This window comes from Dromaius novaehollandiae, chromosome 1, assembly GCF_036370855.1.
Source record: "Dromaius novaehollandiae isolate bDroNov1 chromosome 1, bDroNov1.hap1, whole genome shotgun sequence".
Classification (NCBI taxonomy): domain Eukaryota; kingdom Metazoa; phylum Chordata; class Aves; order Casuariiformes; family Dromaiidae; genus Dromaius; species Dromaius novaehollandiae.
In genome coordinates, this window is record NC_088098.1 from 30,969,951 (window position 1) to 30,988,606 (window position 18,656).

The 18,656-nt window shown below is 41.5% G+C and overlaps 1 protein-coding gene across 2 annotated transcripts in view; it reads right to left on the reverse strand.

Annotated features, from left to right (window-relative positions):
• Positions 1 to 203: 203 nt before the first annotated feature.
• The window catches only part of SLC38A1 (solute carrier family 38 member 1), a 44,131-nt gene continuing 25,678 nt past the window's right edge, over positions 204 to 18,656 (reverse strand). For both annotated transcript variants that reach the window (XM_026099903.2, XM_026099902.2), the window contains exons 8-16: positions 17,774 to 17,856; positions 16,806 to 16,864; positions 16,548 to 16,673; positions 14,310 to 14,389; positions 12,420 to 12,520; positions 9,095 to 9,213; positions 8,426 to 8,567; positions 8,223 to 8,320; positions 204 to 7,118 (exon numbers count right to left, since the gene is read on the reverse strand). In XM_026099903.2, coding sequence (XP_025955688.1) covers positions 7,017 to 7,118; positions 8,223 to 8,320; positions 8,426 to 8,567; positions 9,095 to 9,213; positions 12,420 to 12,520; positions 14,310 to 14,389; positions 16,548 to 16,673; positions 16,806 to 16,864; positions 17,774 to 17,856 — 910 coding nt within the window. In that variant the 3' untranslated portion in view covers positions 204 to 7,016. The remainder of the gene's footprint in view (positions 7,119 to 8,222; positions 8,321 to 8,425; positions 8,568 to 9,094; positions 9,214 to 12,419; positions 12,521 to 14,309; positions 14,390 to 16,547; positions 16,674 to 16,805; positions 16,865 to 17,773; positions 17,857 to 18,656) is intronic.

Below are 18,656 nucleotides of genomic sequence, written 5' to 3' on the forward strand. Positions count from 1 at the left end.
TTATGCAAATGCTCCATAGCTTTGTATTGATACTTTTCTCTTTATATTGCACAGTCTAATGTAGTAGCTTTGCAGAGCTGCATGCCTTGAGTTCAGTGAGACTACTCACATGAGCAAGAGCTGGGAGCACCTGCCATTTAAGAGATTATAAGGTACATATATATACGTTCATCCCTTTGAAAGAAATCAGTATGACTCTGACATTACTTTAGATCACAATTTTAATGTTTAAAAACTATAGAGGTAACAGAGAGATTATAGAACTTAATACATTTTTTATTTACACACAAAAACTGAAAAACTGCATTGTTTATTTGAATATGAACAGCACAAAGTATGGTGATGTTAGCAGAAGCAAAACATTACAATGACTCACTTGAACAATCTACTAGAGATGAGCTCATATCAAGTGTACATCATTCAAACAGTATTGTTTATACTGGATCTGGGTGAGCCTTAACATACCTTGGGACTCTTAGAAACAACTTTATATAAACAAGTTAAAGTTCAAGTCTTGTGGAAAAATACCTTTACAGTTTATATTTTGTTGGCTATAACACTGCAAACAAAATGTACATTTGTATTAGTTTGAAAAGCTCTGTAAAAGTGACTGCGTATAAGTTTTTCCTCAATTTTGTGCTCATGGTGAAAACAAACATTCCTTCAAGTTTCACTTTCATCCAAGACTATAAACATGGAAAAAATACATTTGCTTTTAGATGCGTTCCTCAACGTCTGTTTTTCATCAGTTCTGAAAATCACGCTTCCGTGTCTTACAAGTGAGACAGTCAATGCAGCACTCGCCTACAGCAGCACTTCACCTGACAGCAGAGGCTGGGCTCTCACGGAGGCACTCTCAGGACATACACAACTGTCCACCTTACATCATCTCCGTCCCTGGACATGCATGTATCCTGGGGCCAAGACACAGGCACCCCCATCACAGCCTAGAAGCTCCCCTATACAACAGGAGGTGCAAGCGGACCCTTGTCAGCTGGCCAGGGGCACTCTCTCAAGCGGGAGGTGCTCGGTTTTGGCCACAAGATAGCAGCATGCCTGGGTCTGAGATGGAGGAGCAGCCACCAGACTCTGCAGAAAGGGAGCTGCGGGGAGCAGGCTATAAACAGCATGAATTGTTCTGATTGTCGCCCACCCCGGGCTGAGAGTATTTTTTCTGAACTACAGCCACGTCTTGTGGCTGAAATGGAAACGCAGAAGTCCTGGTCTGACTTCTATTTGTACTAGTTGCCTTCTGTGGAAAGTATTGGCGTACATGCCTGAAATATCAACATGGCATAGCGCTGGGTCAAATTGCTGGCTGCAGTTTGCTCCAGTTTCTGCACAAGGCCTTTTCTGCACATTAATGCCATGTGAACTCTGCTGAGGAAGTAAGAGGTATCTGGGTACTAAACAGGCCCTTTACATAGGGAGAGATTTTACCCAGCAGCAAGACTGGGTAATTTGCTATTGAGAGAACAGGGTGCCATGCATTGGAATTAATTCTAGCAATTTCATTGGATCTTTTATTTTTCTTTTATTTGTTACATTTAGCAATGTAATTATAATTTCAGGTTTAGAATTTAACTTGTGAACTCTTGGGAGAAAGGAAAGGATATACATTTTGCTAAGTCAGAAGCTAAAGTATTTGTATTTCTATTAAAATTATTCTTAATATGCAGAGACTATTTCAACACTTCTATATCATAGGGGATAAAGAACTGCAAAAATATACAGCATCCTATTTATTTACAATATATATATATACATAAAAATGAAATTTCCTACAATACAACACAACTGCATAGATTTGTCTTCAGAAACATAGGCATGTGTACAATTTGTGAACTCTAGACCTTTCCAGCCCTGTACTTTTTATTAATTCGTTATCTTTTTCACAGTTTGTTACAGAAATCCTTACATTAGATACAAATAAAACATTCTTTGTGTAGGTTATAGGAAATAAAGATTTTCCTGATGCCAAGTGCTCTTGGGAATTTTTTAAGAGAGCACCGTGGTGTCAGGTGATAAAGCCATTTCTTGGAATTGCTGATGGAACTGAATACATTCTGCCGTGCCTTTCTCCTAAAGACACCGAGGGTGGGACTGTAGGACTGGAGGTGGGACAACACCACATGGAAAGAGTTTTGTTTTGACCAAGATGCTCTTTAGCCTTAATGTAAGGTTCAAGCAAAGAAATGTATTGATTTAAAGATGAGCTAGAGATACCATTAATTATTACTGTTAGTTATTATTAATGCACTATAGCAGAAATAGCTATAGTGCTTACGTATTGTAAGGCAGACGTACAGACAAAACCCATAGAATCTCCATACATTATCCAGCCTGCATTTACATGTTTGACTCATCCAAGAGGAGCACAAGCTATGGATTTGTACGTAGCTCAGGAAAGCAGCCCTCGGGAGTAGACAGGTATCCTTCACCTCACAGGATAAGACTGGCCTCTCTGCACTAGGCCTGCACTGTGGCTGGGCACCACTTGGGCTCCACATTGGCTCTACAAAAGGTCTGAGCCGGTGCACAGATTTGGCATTGGCCCTCTGACCAGAAGCAAGTATCACCCAGAGAGATCACTACTCCCTGGCTATCATTCCCAAATAACAATGTATTGTATTTTCTTTATCAGGCATGTTTATCACTGGACAGAGAAGGACAGCTGTATACTGCAACCGTAAGAGTGGTTCAAGCTCATGAGTATTTTCTTTGCAATGTGCTGTGGGCTAGGAGAGGCAGCTTGTAAGCATAGGATTAACTCCTACAATCTTACTAGGAGCCCCTGCTTCTAAATAGATCTTCCTTGTCCCTAACTGCTTACTTGTTGCTATTTTGCAAACAATAATTTTAAAGTCTTTTGTTGTAGTTATTAGGAGCAGTTTTGCGTCCAGTCTATGAAATCTGCAGTGCTCACAACAGTGATAAACTCTCTATGAGAAGAAAGCATGCTACCACCTACTAAGTAGATACGGTACTCTGGATCCTATTATTTTTACAACAGAGAAACTCCTACAGCATTTCACTGTGCTCTTAAAATCCTAGCTAAAATGTGGGACTCGTACATCGTTGGCTACAAGTTCACTATTCCAAATGAACTGAATAACAACAGTACATTTTACAGATAACCTCATACAAATATTGTCATCCATCACTGATGTTGACAGTTACAGCAGGGTCTATTGCATTCTGTTAAGAATGTATAAACCTGATGAGAAAACAAAAAGCACGTTATTTCACGTTCATTACCACAGACATCAATAAACACATGATTCCTTTCCATAAATATCTATAAATATGATGTCAGTAAATCAGTCTAAGCAGATTTCCCTCTTTTTCAGAGACCCAGAAACAAAGTCTATTTAAAGACTCAATATTTTGGGTGTCTGTTTTTCAGTATCTAAGATATGCTTTGATGGTGCAGTACCTTGGGTCATTTCACTCCGTGCACACACCCAGCTCATTCTTCTCCCTGTTTATTCAGGAAGACTCCAGTATATAAATAAACTGAGAAAAAGGAGAAGGCAGAAGGAGAAAGAGGGATAGTGATGGAGGAGATTTGGAAAGATGCAAGGAGCAACCAGTCATCCAACAGCCCTTCAAGTCAAAGGAGGCCGAATGCCAAAACTCAATGTCAAAAACTCAGTATTCTAAATGCTAGACTACAGGATACTTTGGGGAGGTGGGGAGGAGGGGAGGGATGTCACACTTGTGACCTTGCTGGGACCCTGCACAGCAGATCAGACCTACAGCTCCTATCTGGGTATTTGAAAGTTGCTCCCAGGATCTCCCACCTCACAACCCCCTGATGCACAGAGCTGCACTGCTCATAAATTAATAGCAGAAGAAAAATAAAGGGGGAAGGAAAGCAGGAGAGCTCTGGAGCATTTTGAGGATAACTTCCACAGTATTCTCAGGTCTCAGTTAGTTTTTGGGGGATGAGATCCAGAGAGGCACCTCAAAACCTAAAATGTGACCCCAGCAAGCTGACTCAGAAAACAGAGTTAGATGCTCGGCTCCTTCCATAGCTAACAGGGAGAGTTGGGTGCCTGTGAAACGGTAGCCACAAACTTACACCCAACCGAGCTGGGAAGATGCCCAGAACTAGCTGAAAGGAGATGCCAAGCACAGGTTCTTCCCTCTGAAGTCTGACTAATGCCTGGATTTTCAGGCTGTGGTATGGACTTCTTTCCTGTGAATAAGGGCCCGCCTAAGCCGGGATCAGTCACATACAGAGAAGGTGCAGAGAAAACCGGTGAACCACGCCATTGCTGACAAGGTTGTGATACCAGCTGCTGGAAAGCACAAGCTGCTGGATTCTCAGCCTGCCTCAGGCTCAGGGTCCCATGCAACCCAGTGGTTAGCATGTTAAACGCTAGACTAAGATCACCTTGGGGGAAGGATGTCACGCTTGTGACCTTGTTGGGACCCTGTGCGGCAAGGAATGGAAATTTAATGGATCAGAAGGAGAAAAGACTAAAGAGAACCAGACTCTGCAGCCCAAAAGGTCATTTTGTAAAAAGGGAAGAGACTTCTAGTTTTGATCTTCCTTACAGACACAGGTCCATTTTTCTTCTTCTTCCTCTTAAAGCCGGTAACTGTGCAAGGTAAAACTTATGAGGAAGCATAAACCTGTACCCATCACTCATTTTGTTAGTCTCTTGTCCAACTGGCTAGTTTGTAGGACATATTATTGAAATGAGAGTTTGCCTCGCTGCAGGCTGAGGTGGACAAAAAACCCACCACTCACTCTTATTCCCAGGAGTAGTACTGTCCTAGATAGGTTATTATTCTGAAAAGTAGCTTTCTCCATGGCTTTTTTTTGAATCAAAAGAGCTTGGACTGTAGGCATCTGTGATGGATTCAGCACTGTCACTATATACGTATGCATGTTTTAGGCACATATCTGGATCAGGCTGCTCCTATTTCTGGATCACAGAGTATCGGCAGGAGCTGAGTACCTTATAGTCTAGACTGAGATGGAGACCTAGAAGCCTAAGTTTAATAGGTTTATTTTTTGTAGCATGGACTTTCTAACTAACCTTTTCTAACTAAATTACAACTAAGGCCTCAAACTAACCTCTCTGGATGTTACCCCTAGAAACCAACTTTAAAGGTCCTAAGAGGTGTCAACTCTCAGTGTTCTCAACTCTCAGTGACTTCAAGAAATGTAGGATAATGCAATGGAAACTGAGACAATTCAGTAGCTCACAAAAATCCCAAGATCTTGAATTCTCCATCCCTAACCTTAAAAAGAACAAGCTGCCATGACATATAATACCCACAGACGGCACTGCTAATGACAGTCTCCTTCCATAGTTACAACGGGAGTCGAAAATGAATCAGCTACTGGGAACGAGAGAGCCATTGCATACTGACAGATACGTCTTGAACACAGAGAGGGCATTACTTAGCCCTTGAATGTGAACCAGGGCTCTCTTTAGACATTAGTTCTTTCAACAGGAGCCTGGTTCATACTTTAAGAGTAAAACTCAGACACTTTTTAACTCACACAGTAAATGATGCAAAGTGAACACATTTATGCAGCTGGCAGTGCACTAATAGAAGTCTGCTTAAGATGGTTAACAATCACCTGCTTAGCATTTGAATCTCTATAAGTAGTTCTCTACACCAGCTATAAGGCATTAGGCAAATGCTTATTTTGTGGACCACAGATGCAAGTTACAGTGTTTCTGCTAGTAGTAATTTAATGTCTTTGTTATGAAGAATTAAGGGATGAGAAATGTAAATGAAACATTTTAAATACAAAAAGTGTTTACGTTTGTTTAAAGAAGTGTTAAAGATTTCATTTTCCATTAGAAATCCAGTAGTTTAGCAGAGCGAGTCAAATCCTGCTCCCACTGCTGTCAAAAATCCTGCTGACTTCAATAGGAGAAGGATAGGACATAGAAGTGGAACTGGTCTTTACAAGGTCAGTCTTGGGTATGTACAAATGAATGCCAGAATGTAAAAGGCATAAAGTATGATTAAATTTGCAGGTTTTGAAAAAACTGGAGCTTGCCATTTTTTCCTGAAAAGAGTGGGACATGAGGAAACAGTTTAATGCTGAAGAAAATGCAGACTTCCTATGGAAATCTCAGAATATCTGCTTCTACTCACTCTCAAGTACTCAGTGCTTTGTGTCAAGTCTATTTCTGGTCAGTTTCAAACTGAAATGTACCAGGGAAATGGTAGCTGGTGATGATCTTCCTTCTCCTGCTCCTTGCACCCCTTCATAAAAACACACACACACACAAACACACGCCACATACATATGCACGTACACGCACGTGCACACACACACACATGTCCGTTCCCCAAGCAACAAAACAGCCAAGCCATATGGCTGGCTATTCCATCACAATGTTTTAAAGAGAAGCACCATATTTAGGACCTACATTTATACATTGCTAATTTGCGCTCTTCATGGTGCTTTTCATATTCATATCCAGAATGCTACACTTACTCAGGGAGGCAAATGGTGTACAAAACAGTAACAAAACAAACAAACAAACCAAATGCATACAATTTAAGAATAGAATTTTGGTTAAAAGCCAAGTGAAAGGGTGTGAACTGACAACATTTGGAACAATTACTCCAGTTTGGATTGATAATGACAAATACTGCTTGCTCTAAAGGAGCAGAGCTTATGGTTTAAGGGCTAAGAATAATAACGGAACAATGCAATTCATGGGTGGAAGAGGAAAAACAAATTAATTATGATGAATTCCTATAAACAACGCTCTATGTAGTCTCACAGACGATTAACACAGACTTAACGCTGATCTGATAACTCAGTATCATGGGACAGAGTGATATGTCTGTTGGAAAAATGGGTCTGTTTTCTGCAAGAAAATACATCCATAACAGTATTTTCAGTACTGGATAATCATTATTTGGATTTGATTTGAGTAAACTCACAAAAGATGGAATAGATAACAGAACGGATGGTTGCGATTTTGGTGTGTAGCAAACAGGGATGTCTCCTTTTCATAATGAGGTTAGCTTCAGTGGCCTTCGGTACTGCCTCCTGATTGTACCCAATCATAGATGACCAAAGGAATGCTCACTAGGGAAAACATTATCCCCAGTGCCAAGAAAAGAGAAGCCTGGAACAAAAAGGAAGGAAAATCAATGGATAAAAAAGACAATTAATTGAAATGTAGTAACTTTTCTTCTTAAGGAGATTTACATGGTGATGTATCAAAGTTATCAGTGAAAATGGGATAGCACTTCGGTAAAGGTAAGACCCATAGATAATTGAACATATTAGTGTCATTCATAATTACTTGCTTAACACCAAAACCATTTTTTTCTACTTCCAATTCACTACTTAAATGCTGATCATCGCTAAAGAGGATTAAGTGAGTCTTTTTAGGACCCATCAGCCCTGCCCCTTTCAAAGCCACATGGAAGTGGCTTTTCCCATTGGGGATGTGTCTATGAAAGTCCAGCCCTTTCACCCTGGAGTCTGTGGATGGAGCCCAAAGCAAAACACGGGCTTCCTGCCTGTCCAGAGCAGAAAGGACTGACTGCAGAATGCTTATAGAGCACCCAGACATCCACAGAAGCTATATGGAATTTACAATAAATCGTCTCAAAATGGAAAATTGGCAAAAGCTCTCTCTGATATAACACAGTATTTGCTAAATTTTAGAGTGGGAATATACATGAGCACTGTGTCTTTTCATCTGAAACATTTTCTTGGCCTCATGGAAAATCTTCTCAAGGCTCTGTCCCATGTGCTTACGCCTGTTCAAGGGCTAACATTTCAGCTGGCTTCTTCTGATGGAAGCACCCTAAACTTGACTCAGCTCCCGTAAAACAGAGTGAGAAACACTGCAAACAGAACTCTGTACACTGAAATGGAGAGTGCTTGTCTGGCTGAAAGAGCTGCCAAACAGCGCTGGAAGAGTACCCTGCCTCCAGCGACTGCTGTTTGCAAAGCTGGAGCTCCCCAGCTGGGGCAGAGTCTCTCAGCAGAGGAGAACCCAGGGAACACAAGGTATTCTACACGGTAGGGACCCAATGCTGGAAGGCTCACAAGGTAGGTGAAGAAAAAGGACAAGCGAGGAAGACAACTGACTGAAGCAAGAAGGAAGAGTAACAAAAAGGAGTTCCTGTGTTCAGATAGCCAAATCAGATCTGCTTTCAGTACTAGTACATTTCAAGGAATGACAAAAGCATTGCATTGATTGGAAATAAACACCTACCCAAATCCTCTGAGTCAATCTTGCTCCATCCTGATGTGTAATTTTTAAATACAGTGATGAAGGAAGAATGAAAATCAGCATATTGGCAGAAGTAACCCCTGCAAAATTTAAATAAATGAGTTTTGTTAGTTGCCAACAACAGCTAATTCTTATGTTGCTAATTAGCAACATCTTTTTAGTAGTACAAAACCAGGATACTGTACCTACAACTCCGAAAATATCCTTCATGGTTGGGATGAAAATGACTAACAGGTTGATGATAACCAAAAGAACAAAAGTAACCACAACATGACGGCATAGGTCAAATTTTGTTTTTCTAGCCAGCTCAAATAGTGATGAACGCACCTGCAGGAAGAGAGAGAGTTCTCTGTCAGGAATAGTCTGAAAGCCAATTCAAAGCTTCTCATGTTTTTTCTTACTCATTCTTCATGGGACAACAAGCTCCCCATAGAATTGATAGAAATTCTGGGGTCTTTTGTGCAATCCCCTTGAAATAATCCTTGCAACTAGTTTGATATTTCAAAACTGTACGTGTACATGGGTCTGAGGTAGGATATTTCTCTTTACCATGCCTTTTGTGGTTTTCTACACTTAAAAATGAACTTCGCCTCTGAGCCTGCTCCTAGTAAAATCATGTGAAATAAGAGAGGGCCCCTGCAGATTCAATTTAAAATGGATTTAAGACCAAAAGTGATTGATTTATTTCCGGCAGGGAGAACTTTTCCAGAAGTCTGTGTGGGAAAAGACTGATACAAGTTCTTTCTGTAGTGGCAACATCACTGATTCAGGAACTGCTGAACTGTGTTTTTAGAAAAAAATGCACTGTGTACAGACATTACCTATTTCCAAATTGTATAGAGATTATTACTTACAGTGAAAAACAGCACTGGCACTGTGAGTATCACTGCAACAATTACAGCTAAACGCACTGTCAGGATAAGGATGTCATCTTTACTCTGGTACTTGTGAAGCAGATCTGACTGCACATTGTCTATGGAAAAGACAATAAGGTAAGTGTTCTAGCAAACAGGCAATTAATTCACAGAAACCATTGCTTAACAATGGCCTTCTTGAACAACAAGTGATTTATCTGCAGACAAAAGAGTATGGAATGAAATATTCTTGAGTTAAAACAGCATTTTGAACCAAATCCTAATGATCCCATTATCCCAGATTAATCCTTTGGAGGCCTGATTCAAGAAAGCACATGTCTAAGTTTAAGGTAATTTTCACTATAGGAAAGTCAACAGTGAGACATACATGAAGATTTGCTTACATATATAAAAAATAAGTAAAGTGAAAAGAAGCTATTTCCAGTTGGGGTTTTCTAATTGGGTTCTAAAGTGGGCTTTCTTTTTAAAGTTTCAAATGACATAAAAATAACCACATGCACTGCAATGGCTCAATTTAATACAAATGACAAGGCTCAGCTAAATTAATATAAACAGCAAATAAACTTCCAGCAAAAAGCAGCGCCTCTGTTCTTAAATAAGAACAAAGAGTATCTTAGGTCAACTCTCAGCAGGACATTTTGACATTTGTACTCAGATCCTTCTGCAGCTCCTCTGAGGGATGCCCTTCTGTGTTTTTCTCTCAGGCCTGTCATCCCTCCTCAGCAGTGCTTTTAGCTCGGCCCCACGCCAGTCAGCTGCCCCGCATGCACTCCCATTCTGAATGCAGCCAAGACAAATCACTGTGGGTGCCTAATGTGGAGGCCACTGACAATATTTTAACAAGACCTCCTGCAAAAATGTTTCCTTTAAGCTGCGATAAATACTGCAGAGTTGGTCTGCGTGCACCAACCAACAGGAAAAACAAGTTGCTATGAGACCTACGCGTTTGCCTTGCATCTTTAAAATATCTAGTAACAACAACCGAAGGAAGCAGCTGTGCAGCTTACCACAAAAGCACGCTCACTGCCACTTTTTAGAAAAGCTTATGTTTTGCTTTTGTCTGCAAATCTTAGAAAGCTGATAGTAAAACATAACAGCTCTGAAACCAAAGTCTTTAAATGGAACTTGGTGGGCATATGCAGTTTAAATAATCTTTGACGTGGTTAAATCTTGTGCACTTCTGAAGGCAGAGAGAACCGTTCTGCAGCAAAATGCTTGCATTCCCCACAGGAAATCCTTCCAGGGAGAGATCACATGTCAACAGTGTTTAATTCCCACCAGGAGAAAGAAAATGCTTTCCCACCTCCCTGCAGATTAGGAGTGGGATTTTTCAAGCCGAGCACATACACAGCTTCTGTGACACAGAGCTTACTCTGCTCCTGCGAGCACAGGCTGCAGCTTCGCTACCACTCACGGACTGCAGCCAGGTAGGAAGTGAAAGGCAGGGCTTATAGTTGAAGGTCTGTTTTCCTGTCAGCTAGAAATACCGCAGAGCCCAACCACAGTGACCTTTTAGGGGAAAAATACCACCTCTTTTCTGTAAATCTGCAATATAAATATAGTTATAACTGTAACACTTTTGAGAACATAGCAAACAGACAAGTAGCATTGGCGTAAAAAATAAATGGCCAAAATAAAAGTGCTGTTCTTATTCAGGTAAGGGTAGAGGAGAGGGTTAGAAAACTGTAGGTGTACATATGAAAGGTAAGATCTTGTCAGTCTCAAGGGTAAGAAGGATAAAAACGGAAGAACTTTATTTTTCCCTTAGTTTCTTTTTTGCTGTCTCTCAGCACACTGATTCTGCAGCTGTTAATGTTTGTACAAGCCCAGCGGAGCCATACGAAGGCATCCAGCTTCCATCCACATGCTCTCAGTATTCGGGAGCACGAGTATCTGACCTGGGGAGAGGGACACAAGACACACTAGGAAATGACTCCGTCGTTCCCTCTTGGGAGAACTAGAAAGCGGCAGCCCCTACCTCCATGGACTCCAGCCCCTCGCCCCCGCGGGGCACGGGAGATTCCCGGAGGTGAGCTTTATGGATCCGTTTCCTCAGATCCCTGGGGCAATCGCATCAGAATCTCCTCCCTGCCAAAGTGAATGGGTTCATACTGATTTACACCCACTTGCTCCCGGGGCTATTAGTTAGACCTTTAATTTTAATACGTTTGATGCATTTCTACGAAGATGTATGAGATAGCAGCAGCCCAGGTGTTGGATAAGAACAGCTGTTGCTGTTGCCACTTGCAGTATATATACTCTCACTTCCAGCAGTTTTACTGGGAAAATTAGAACAGATGATCTCAAATTATTTTAATGCATACAGACTCAAGGCCTCATAATCAGAATGACATCTTGAGAAAACAAATTACGAGACAGGTACACCTTTGGAAAAAAATGCCAAATTTCATACGAGTTTATTCTCTCTTGAAATATGTGGCTGTCAATGAATGATATCATGAATGAGGAGACTGTAATTAAAAAATTACTTTACATACAGTGAATAAGACTGATGACCTTTGGGTGACTCTGTGGTACAAGACAAGGGTCAATTTTGTAATCTGTCTTGTATGCTCTTAATGGTCCACCATGAACAACCATACTACATTTCAAGATTTCCATTATAATGGGGAATGGGAGTAGCTTCCTTGCAAGAGTGGTATTTTTTCCCACTTTACTTGGCATGGATACAATATAATTTGTTTTGCTTTTTAAAGTGAACTCATATTTATGAAAAGAGACGTGGTTTAAGTCTCAGGCACTGAAATAACCATCCTTCAGCTGCTGAGCTGGGACAACGCTCTGCTCTGCACTTCCCTAGCTGCCTTACCAATTTATTTAACCAAGAGCTGAAGGGATCAAGAGACACAGGGAAAACACTTGGTCCTTTATCTCTACGGTGACAGCATCAGTAAGAAAATCAAAGAGCTATAATGGCTGATTTGATACCCATTTCCCAGAACCTGTTCTCAAATCGGTCTCATTTTATACAGATACGCAGAACCAGTCACATATAAGTTATAACCAATGTGCACAAAATTCAGGTAATGGCCCTGGAACAGAAAACTTAATAGGACCCAGCTAATCCCCAATTCCTTTCAACAAATCCCTTCCTCACATTTTGAATATGCCTTTTGTAAATAATACTTTTACTTGCACTTTTCATCCGCAGAAAGAAGAGAGAGAAGGATTTGTACCTTCATATGAAAATGTGAAGGAAAATTATTCGAAAAAGTATTTCAATATAGTGAACATTTCACGTATATTCCCTTTCTACTTTGATCAGCAAAAGCTGTTTACTTACCATAGAAAGTCAAATAACCAAATATGGCAGTCATAAAGTACATCACAAACATGGCAAAAAATGAGATATTTGAAACCAACTGCATTTTTTTCTGTGAACGGCTGGAGAAAGAAGAAAAAACACATAAAAATGGTTGGACTGTATTTGGATAGCTGTTTAAAAATGTATTCTTTGCATAAACATATTGATTAACTCTGAGAGACTCATGAATGTATTTTCATTTAAAACAGGAATTCTTTCACAGTTGCACAAGGAAGAGAAAGACTAGAGAAATGGACCTTACTCAGGGCTTGAGTCAAGCAGCACCGTGACCATCCTGTGGCTGTTTCCCTAGCCATACCCTTTTAAGCTGAGTGAAAGGTGAAGCAGAGTGGACAGGACAGCCTGTAAATACCTCAGTAATTAAATCAAAGTGCCAAAATAAAGGAAGATTAAAAGTATACACAGAAAAAAAATATTCTGAATGTTTGCAGAAAAACATTTGTAACCCCATGGGTAGAAAATAATGAAAGTATACAGACCACTGCAGACTATTATAAAATGGGTCAAGTATGAACATTTCATTTTTAGATTTTTTTTTCTGAAATATTCATACGGCGGTACCTAACGTTAGCCTTTTAAATGCACACAGGCATGCCACAAATAGACACCTAAGAACCCACCAGAGGAACCTGAAACCAAAATCGCCTGCACCCCAGGGGCTCCCCCAGTCCTCACTACGCTGCCTCCTCCCTGGGGCTCCCCCCGCCGACCCGGCCCCATCTCAGCCCAGCCCGGGGCTGTCAGTTGCTGCCCTGCGATGCTGCCACGGTGCCACCTCCAGCCCCACACTACGAAACTAACGCCAGCCCTGGGAGCAGACCCACACGGAGAGTCCCCATCCCTCAAATGAGTATCTTGACCACTGACACGACTCAGAGACGCCCCAACGAGTACCTGCAAGGCTGGTTGTACAACAGGCTGTACCACTGCTCTCATTTGTAGCCCTAAGTCTTTAGAGCCTTCCTCAGGGGCTGTTCGAGAGCCTGTACATCCCTGACTACAACGCTCTTAGGAAAGCAGCAGGCGGGCTGGTCACCGAAGGGACCATAATGTGCAATTCCCATGCTCAGCCAGTGCACTCGGCAGGCCTGCACGCTGCAAGCAGGTGCTGGTACTGCATGCGGCATCCTCATCGCACCCTTGGAAAGGACACCCTATCTAGGGCCTTTTTCTTACACAAGAAAAGTTACTTGCGATAGGCACATCATGAGGTATCGTTTCCTTTTGCAGCAACGCAGCCCATCCCTAACAGCTCTTAAAATTCACTCTTTACAGACAAAGAACTGGTCAGACTTTTTTTTTCCTATCAGAGCTGTTTTTATTGGAAGCCTGAAAATGTCATAGCGCCGATCAAAATGTCTATCTGGCCAAAGTCCCAGCACAGATACAGTTGGACTGACTAAAGAAACCCTTTGCTGATACAAACCATGTCTCTTACAGGTTTCACCAAGACAGCTGTACTGGTAAAGATGTTTTAGCACAGGCAAGGCTGAGAATAATTTTTCCGGTACTGCAAGAGATTTTTAGTTACGTTGGAACACATGCCAGCAGCTGAAATACATGCCTCGCCTATGCAAAATAATGATCTGCACCACTTGGCTCTCCCAAACTGCTGTGTACTTCCAGAGAAAACTCCCGAAATGTTGCATTATGCTCAACCATCCCCACCACCCCAACAGCACATCTGGGAATACAGATTTCCTAGCTCACAGCCATGCTCCCTGACTTGTTTAGTTTTGTTAAAGCGCATCTCCTCTGAATGGCATGAATGACTCAGAGCACCTCTGCACTAACATTTTCCATGCAAAACAGTTCAAAACAATTAATTGAAAAAAGGAAAAGGCTTACTCTTTAAGTTCGCTGTAGATTGGAAGGACGGATGGGTGGCACACAAATGCAAAAGCAATGGTGGGCAAAGCATACACAGTCTGTTCAAAGAGAATTTCAGGAAAAAAGTTAAGAAGAATACGTATTTCCGCCAGTGGCATAAAGAAATGATCAGTGTTTTTCAACTACCTCAGCTCCCAACCTTCTGGACTCTTCAACTGAACATTGAGAGCCCTATTCAGGGAAGGCAGAAGACCTGTCAATTAGCACGTATTTAACACAACAGAGGGAACAGTGCTCTTTTAATGGGAGGACGAAATCTTCACACTGGTCATGCAAACACAGTTTTGACTCTATCCTCAGACTGCAGTAGTGGATGCCATGTGGCTACTGGTTTTGTTCCCTGGAATGGGTTTCCCTGCCCAGTTACTGCCTTTGTTCCTAACACACAGTCACTTGTAAAAGGGGACACATGTTGGGTCACCACTACACTACTCTGCCTTGGTATGGAGTGGGGTTTGCACCAGCAGTGCTAACACTGAAGTCCTGAAGGCGAAGCCCATATCCAGACTGTAAGAAAAGAGAAGAGGAATGTAGAACTTACAAATAAATGGGTAATTCAAGGTACCACACTCAGTCCCTTCATTTCCCAGGCCAACAAAAGGGCTAGGAGGACTGTGGAGGGAGCATGCTCAGTCCTTGGGGAAAGAGAGAGACCGTTACGTCACTACTAAGCACAGAAGGCCTCTGAGGGGAACCTCACCCACTTCTCAACCAAAAATCCAGTGGGTTTCAGCTGTCAGCATGCAGCCAAACTTTACAAGTGATCTCAGCACTCAAACACTTCCATTCTTCCCAAGAAACTGGTAGGAGCTGAGCTCATATGAAAAACAGGCCCTTGTGTGAGGATAAAATGAGTCAATCCTTGTGTGAGGCTTTCCCCAGCACCCTGAGATTTCCTTGCCTTGCTCACAGGAATCCCACTTCCACAGCAGCAGTTCTGGGATTGACTTACAGGGCACACCTGAGTCCTGTAAGACTCAGAAAACAGACTGGTTGGTCTCCAGTGGCCCTTCCTCACCCAGGCCTGTGCTGCCTTCTCTCTCTCTGTCTCTCTCTCAGCACGCCATTCCTCAACGGGGGAACTGGCTGTCCTGCCACACACCAAAGTTGCTAAAATGGTGGGCAAACAGTTGGCCCTGAGGGTAACTCTCTAGAGTTCAGATCCAGTGTGCCTAATTCAGATGGACTGTGCCGTTTGAAGTGCATCTATTGACTCTGAAGTAAATACTGGTATTTACTTTAGGAGAACAAGATTGCCCTTCAAGGTTAATTATCTAAAATATATCTACACCTAAGCTAATACTGCACACGCCAAGTTGACTAACTGTCAGTCTCTGGGCTGGCGGCTCCCCTCCAACTTAAAAAAAAAGGTCTGCTCAGATTAGTTTCAGTTTCTTGAACTGAAAGCTGGTACAAAAAATACGATTTTTGCACACATATACTATTGATGTGCACTCTGTAAGAACAGAAGCTGCAATACCCCGAGTACCCTGCCCTACTAGATAAGGACACAGCTTAATGAACGCTTCAAACCGGCACAGCTGAAAGAAGCAATCCTACTGCTTCCACAGCTACAGCTGCTTGCTCTCCCGTGCCTTCCTCCCTGTGATGGCATAACTTTTTCTGCAGCTGTGCAGTGATTGAGGAAAGCGTTCAGCTGAAAAGCAACCAAATTTTTGCTGGATTAGCTTTCAACTGTATCTTTTTCCCGATCTAGTTCACCACATAGCTACAGAAACACATACTCTGTCACAAAGAAGTGGTTTGGGTGCAGAAGGACAGAGGGATTCTGGGCTTTGGATGCAAAAACAGCTTACAGTTTCTGCTCAGCTACAGTCTAAAGGCTCAGTTGTAGCATATATAGTAAGAAGCAGCAGGAAGGAAAGTCCCCCAAAGAAAGCGTTTGTTGTCCGGTGGAGCTCAGGCTCACAACCTTAGCCCATCTACCACCAGGGCAGCTCACTCTATCTCAGCTTCCTGGGGGACAGAGAGGCAGAGTAAGACTGCAAGGAATTAAATTCAGCACGGCATTTGCATAAAACTGGGGAAAGAGGCTATTCGTGCATTCGCTTTCAGAGCATGTGTGGAAGGATGACAGAATCGGGCCCTACACGGTACTTTTGATTGATTAAAAACATGGAGTGCGAGTGCATATATTATGTGTATTAAAAATAAGTATCATAAAAAGAAACATACCTTGGAATTAAAGATAACATACTTTGGCTTACACATATGCTCATGTTCTGAGCTATTTGATAGGATAGGTGATGTTGCATTTAGTCCCAGTTCATAACAGGAAATTTGAAACTTCTTGTATATAACCTAGAAGAAGAGCAGAAAACAGCCAATTGCTAAAAGTAATAATAAAAAGCTAATTAAAATTCAAATGCCTGAGAAATTCTGAATATTCTATGAAGCAACTCTAATCCAGCCAACAGAGCAAGCTGAACTTACCACTATGAGAAAAAACACCATGCAGCTTAATGAAAATCCACTGGTATAGCCAAGATACCCTGAAAGAAATTCAAAAGAAAGCTAATCCGTAACTATTTTACTATGCACATCTGTTTTTTCTTCTTCTCTTTATTACTTTATGAAAAGTTTAAATTTATTTAACATGTATTATAAGCATCTGGGCAGCACAAAAGCTTCTCTTGTTGATTTGGGAACTTTTCACTTCACAAAGCTCTTGGCTTTCAAACACATCAGAGCTTTGTTCTGATCGGTTTGACTTACGTATTATTTTCTAATCTTTCTAAAGGTCATCTTTAAGGCAGCTAGACTAATTTTACTTTTGAAAGGAGCTGTGATAATTGAAACAAACTAGAAAATGGGAAACTGCCATTGGAACGTGAACTGAATTCCCTGATACGCAGAAATGTGAAGTTACTACGGGTTAGTTTCTCAAATGAAAGATCACAGCATGAGTTCAGTGCCAAAACTTGTTACATGATTTCAAAAAATACATTGTGTACTTATCAGCATCTCTGTAGACTCAAAATGTGATCCTCTATACACATATAACTTTACAAGTCTAATACCTCCAGTTAACCTGACCACTGAAAATGTTAATGTTTATAGAAAAATCATTAGTTTTTTGCCATCCCACAATTTGTAAACATATTCTTAGAGTTTCCACACAGAATATAGTTACCTTATGAAATAACCACCCTTTTAACTACAAAATTTTTAATCAATTTCCACAATCATATGGATGAAGCTCGTTTATACTGTCCACCCACTGTGACAGTTTAGGCCAACTCCAAGATGCTCAAAACACAGCTATTTCCTAGGCCAGGCAGTTGCTTAGATTACAAGGAGAGCACAAACTTTTAAACTATATTTGAGTTGTCAGTACGACTGTCAGTGGCATGATGTGCTGACTCATTTATTTTATTCCCATAAGGACACTTGCATCTTACCTAAGTTCTTAAGGAGACATAAAGGGAGGATTATACCAAACGTCACAGTGACAACAAGAATCCGCCCATCCACGTACCATGCCCTGGATAAAACATTAAAAAAAAACATGAACACACCTTCAAGGCTCTCTGGCTTCCCTTACACTGAATCAGCCACTCTTTAATTACTACAGTAACAAAACGATCTTTGGTCTTCTTACACTACAAGCTCCTACAGAAGGAAAGATTGGGGCCACATCTGATCTTTGTAGAGTACAGGAGTCATTAAGCATCCAGTTTGTAAAACACATCACAGTTTTGACTCAGATACAGCAGATTTTCATAGACACTAGACAAAATATTATTCTGTGACTGAGATCAGTGGCTGGGGCTGCAGGGTGGAGCAATATCTACTGCAACCTGATATAAGACACCCTGCCAGGATGTGAGACGATCATGAAACAGACGGCCCACTGCTGTCTTGGTTGCTGAACCGCCCAGGCACATGCCTGAGCTGCAAACCAGACTGCTGCGGGCTGGCATGTGCTACCCAGCCACAGGCTACATCTTCTAGCAAAGGGCTTCAAACCTCGTCCTGCTGGAAAACAGCAAAGGGGAAAATGGACAGCACTAGTGAATGTTCTGTTGATGTATTTTTACTGCCCTGTCCAAGTTAATACAAAAACCTGAGGAATGGGATTTCTATTTTTTTCTGTTGCATGACAACACATGATATAATCCAGTGCAGAGGACATTTAATACTACAAAGAAATACCGCTCCTCTGTTAAAGAAGCTGGTAAATGTCAAAGGGTGATAAGTGGCAGAAATCTAAGTATAATATTCTGCTATTGTCAGGTATTAGTATTGAAAAATTTTATACTGTGGACTGTGCTTTAGGGGCAA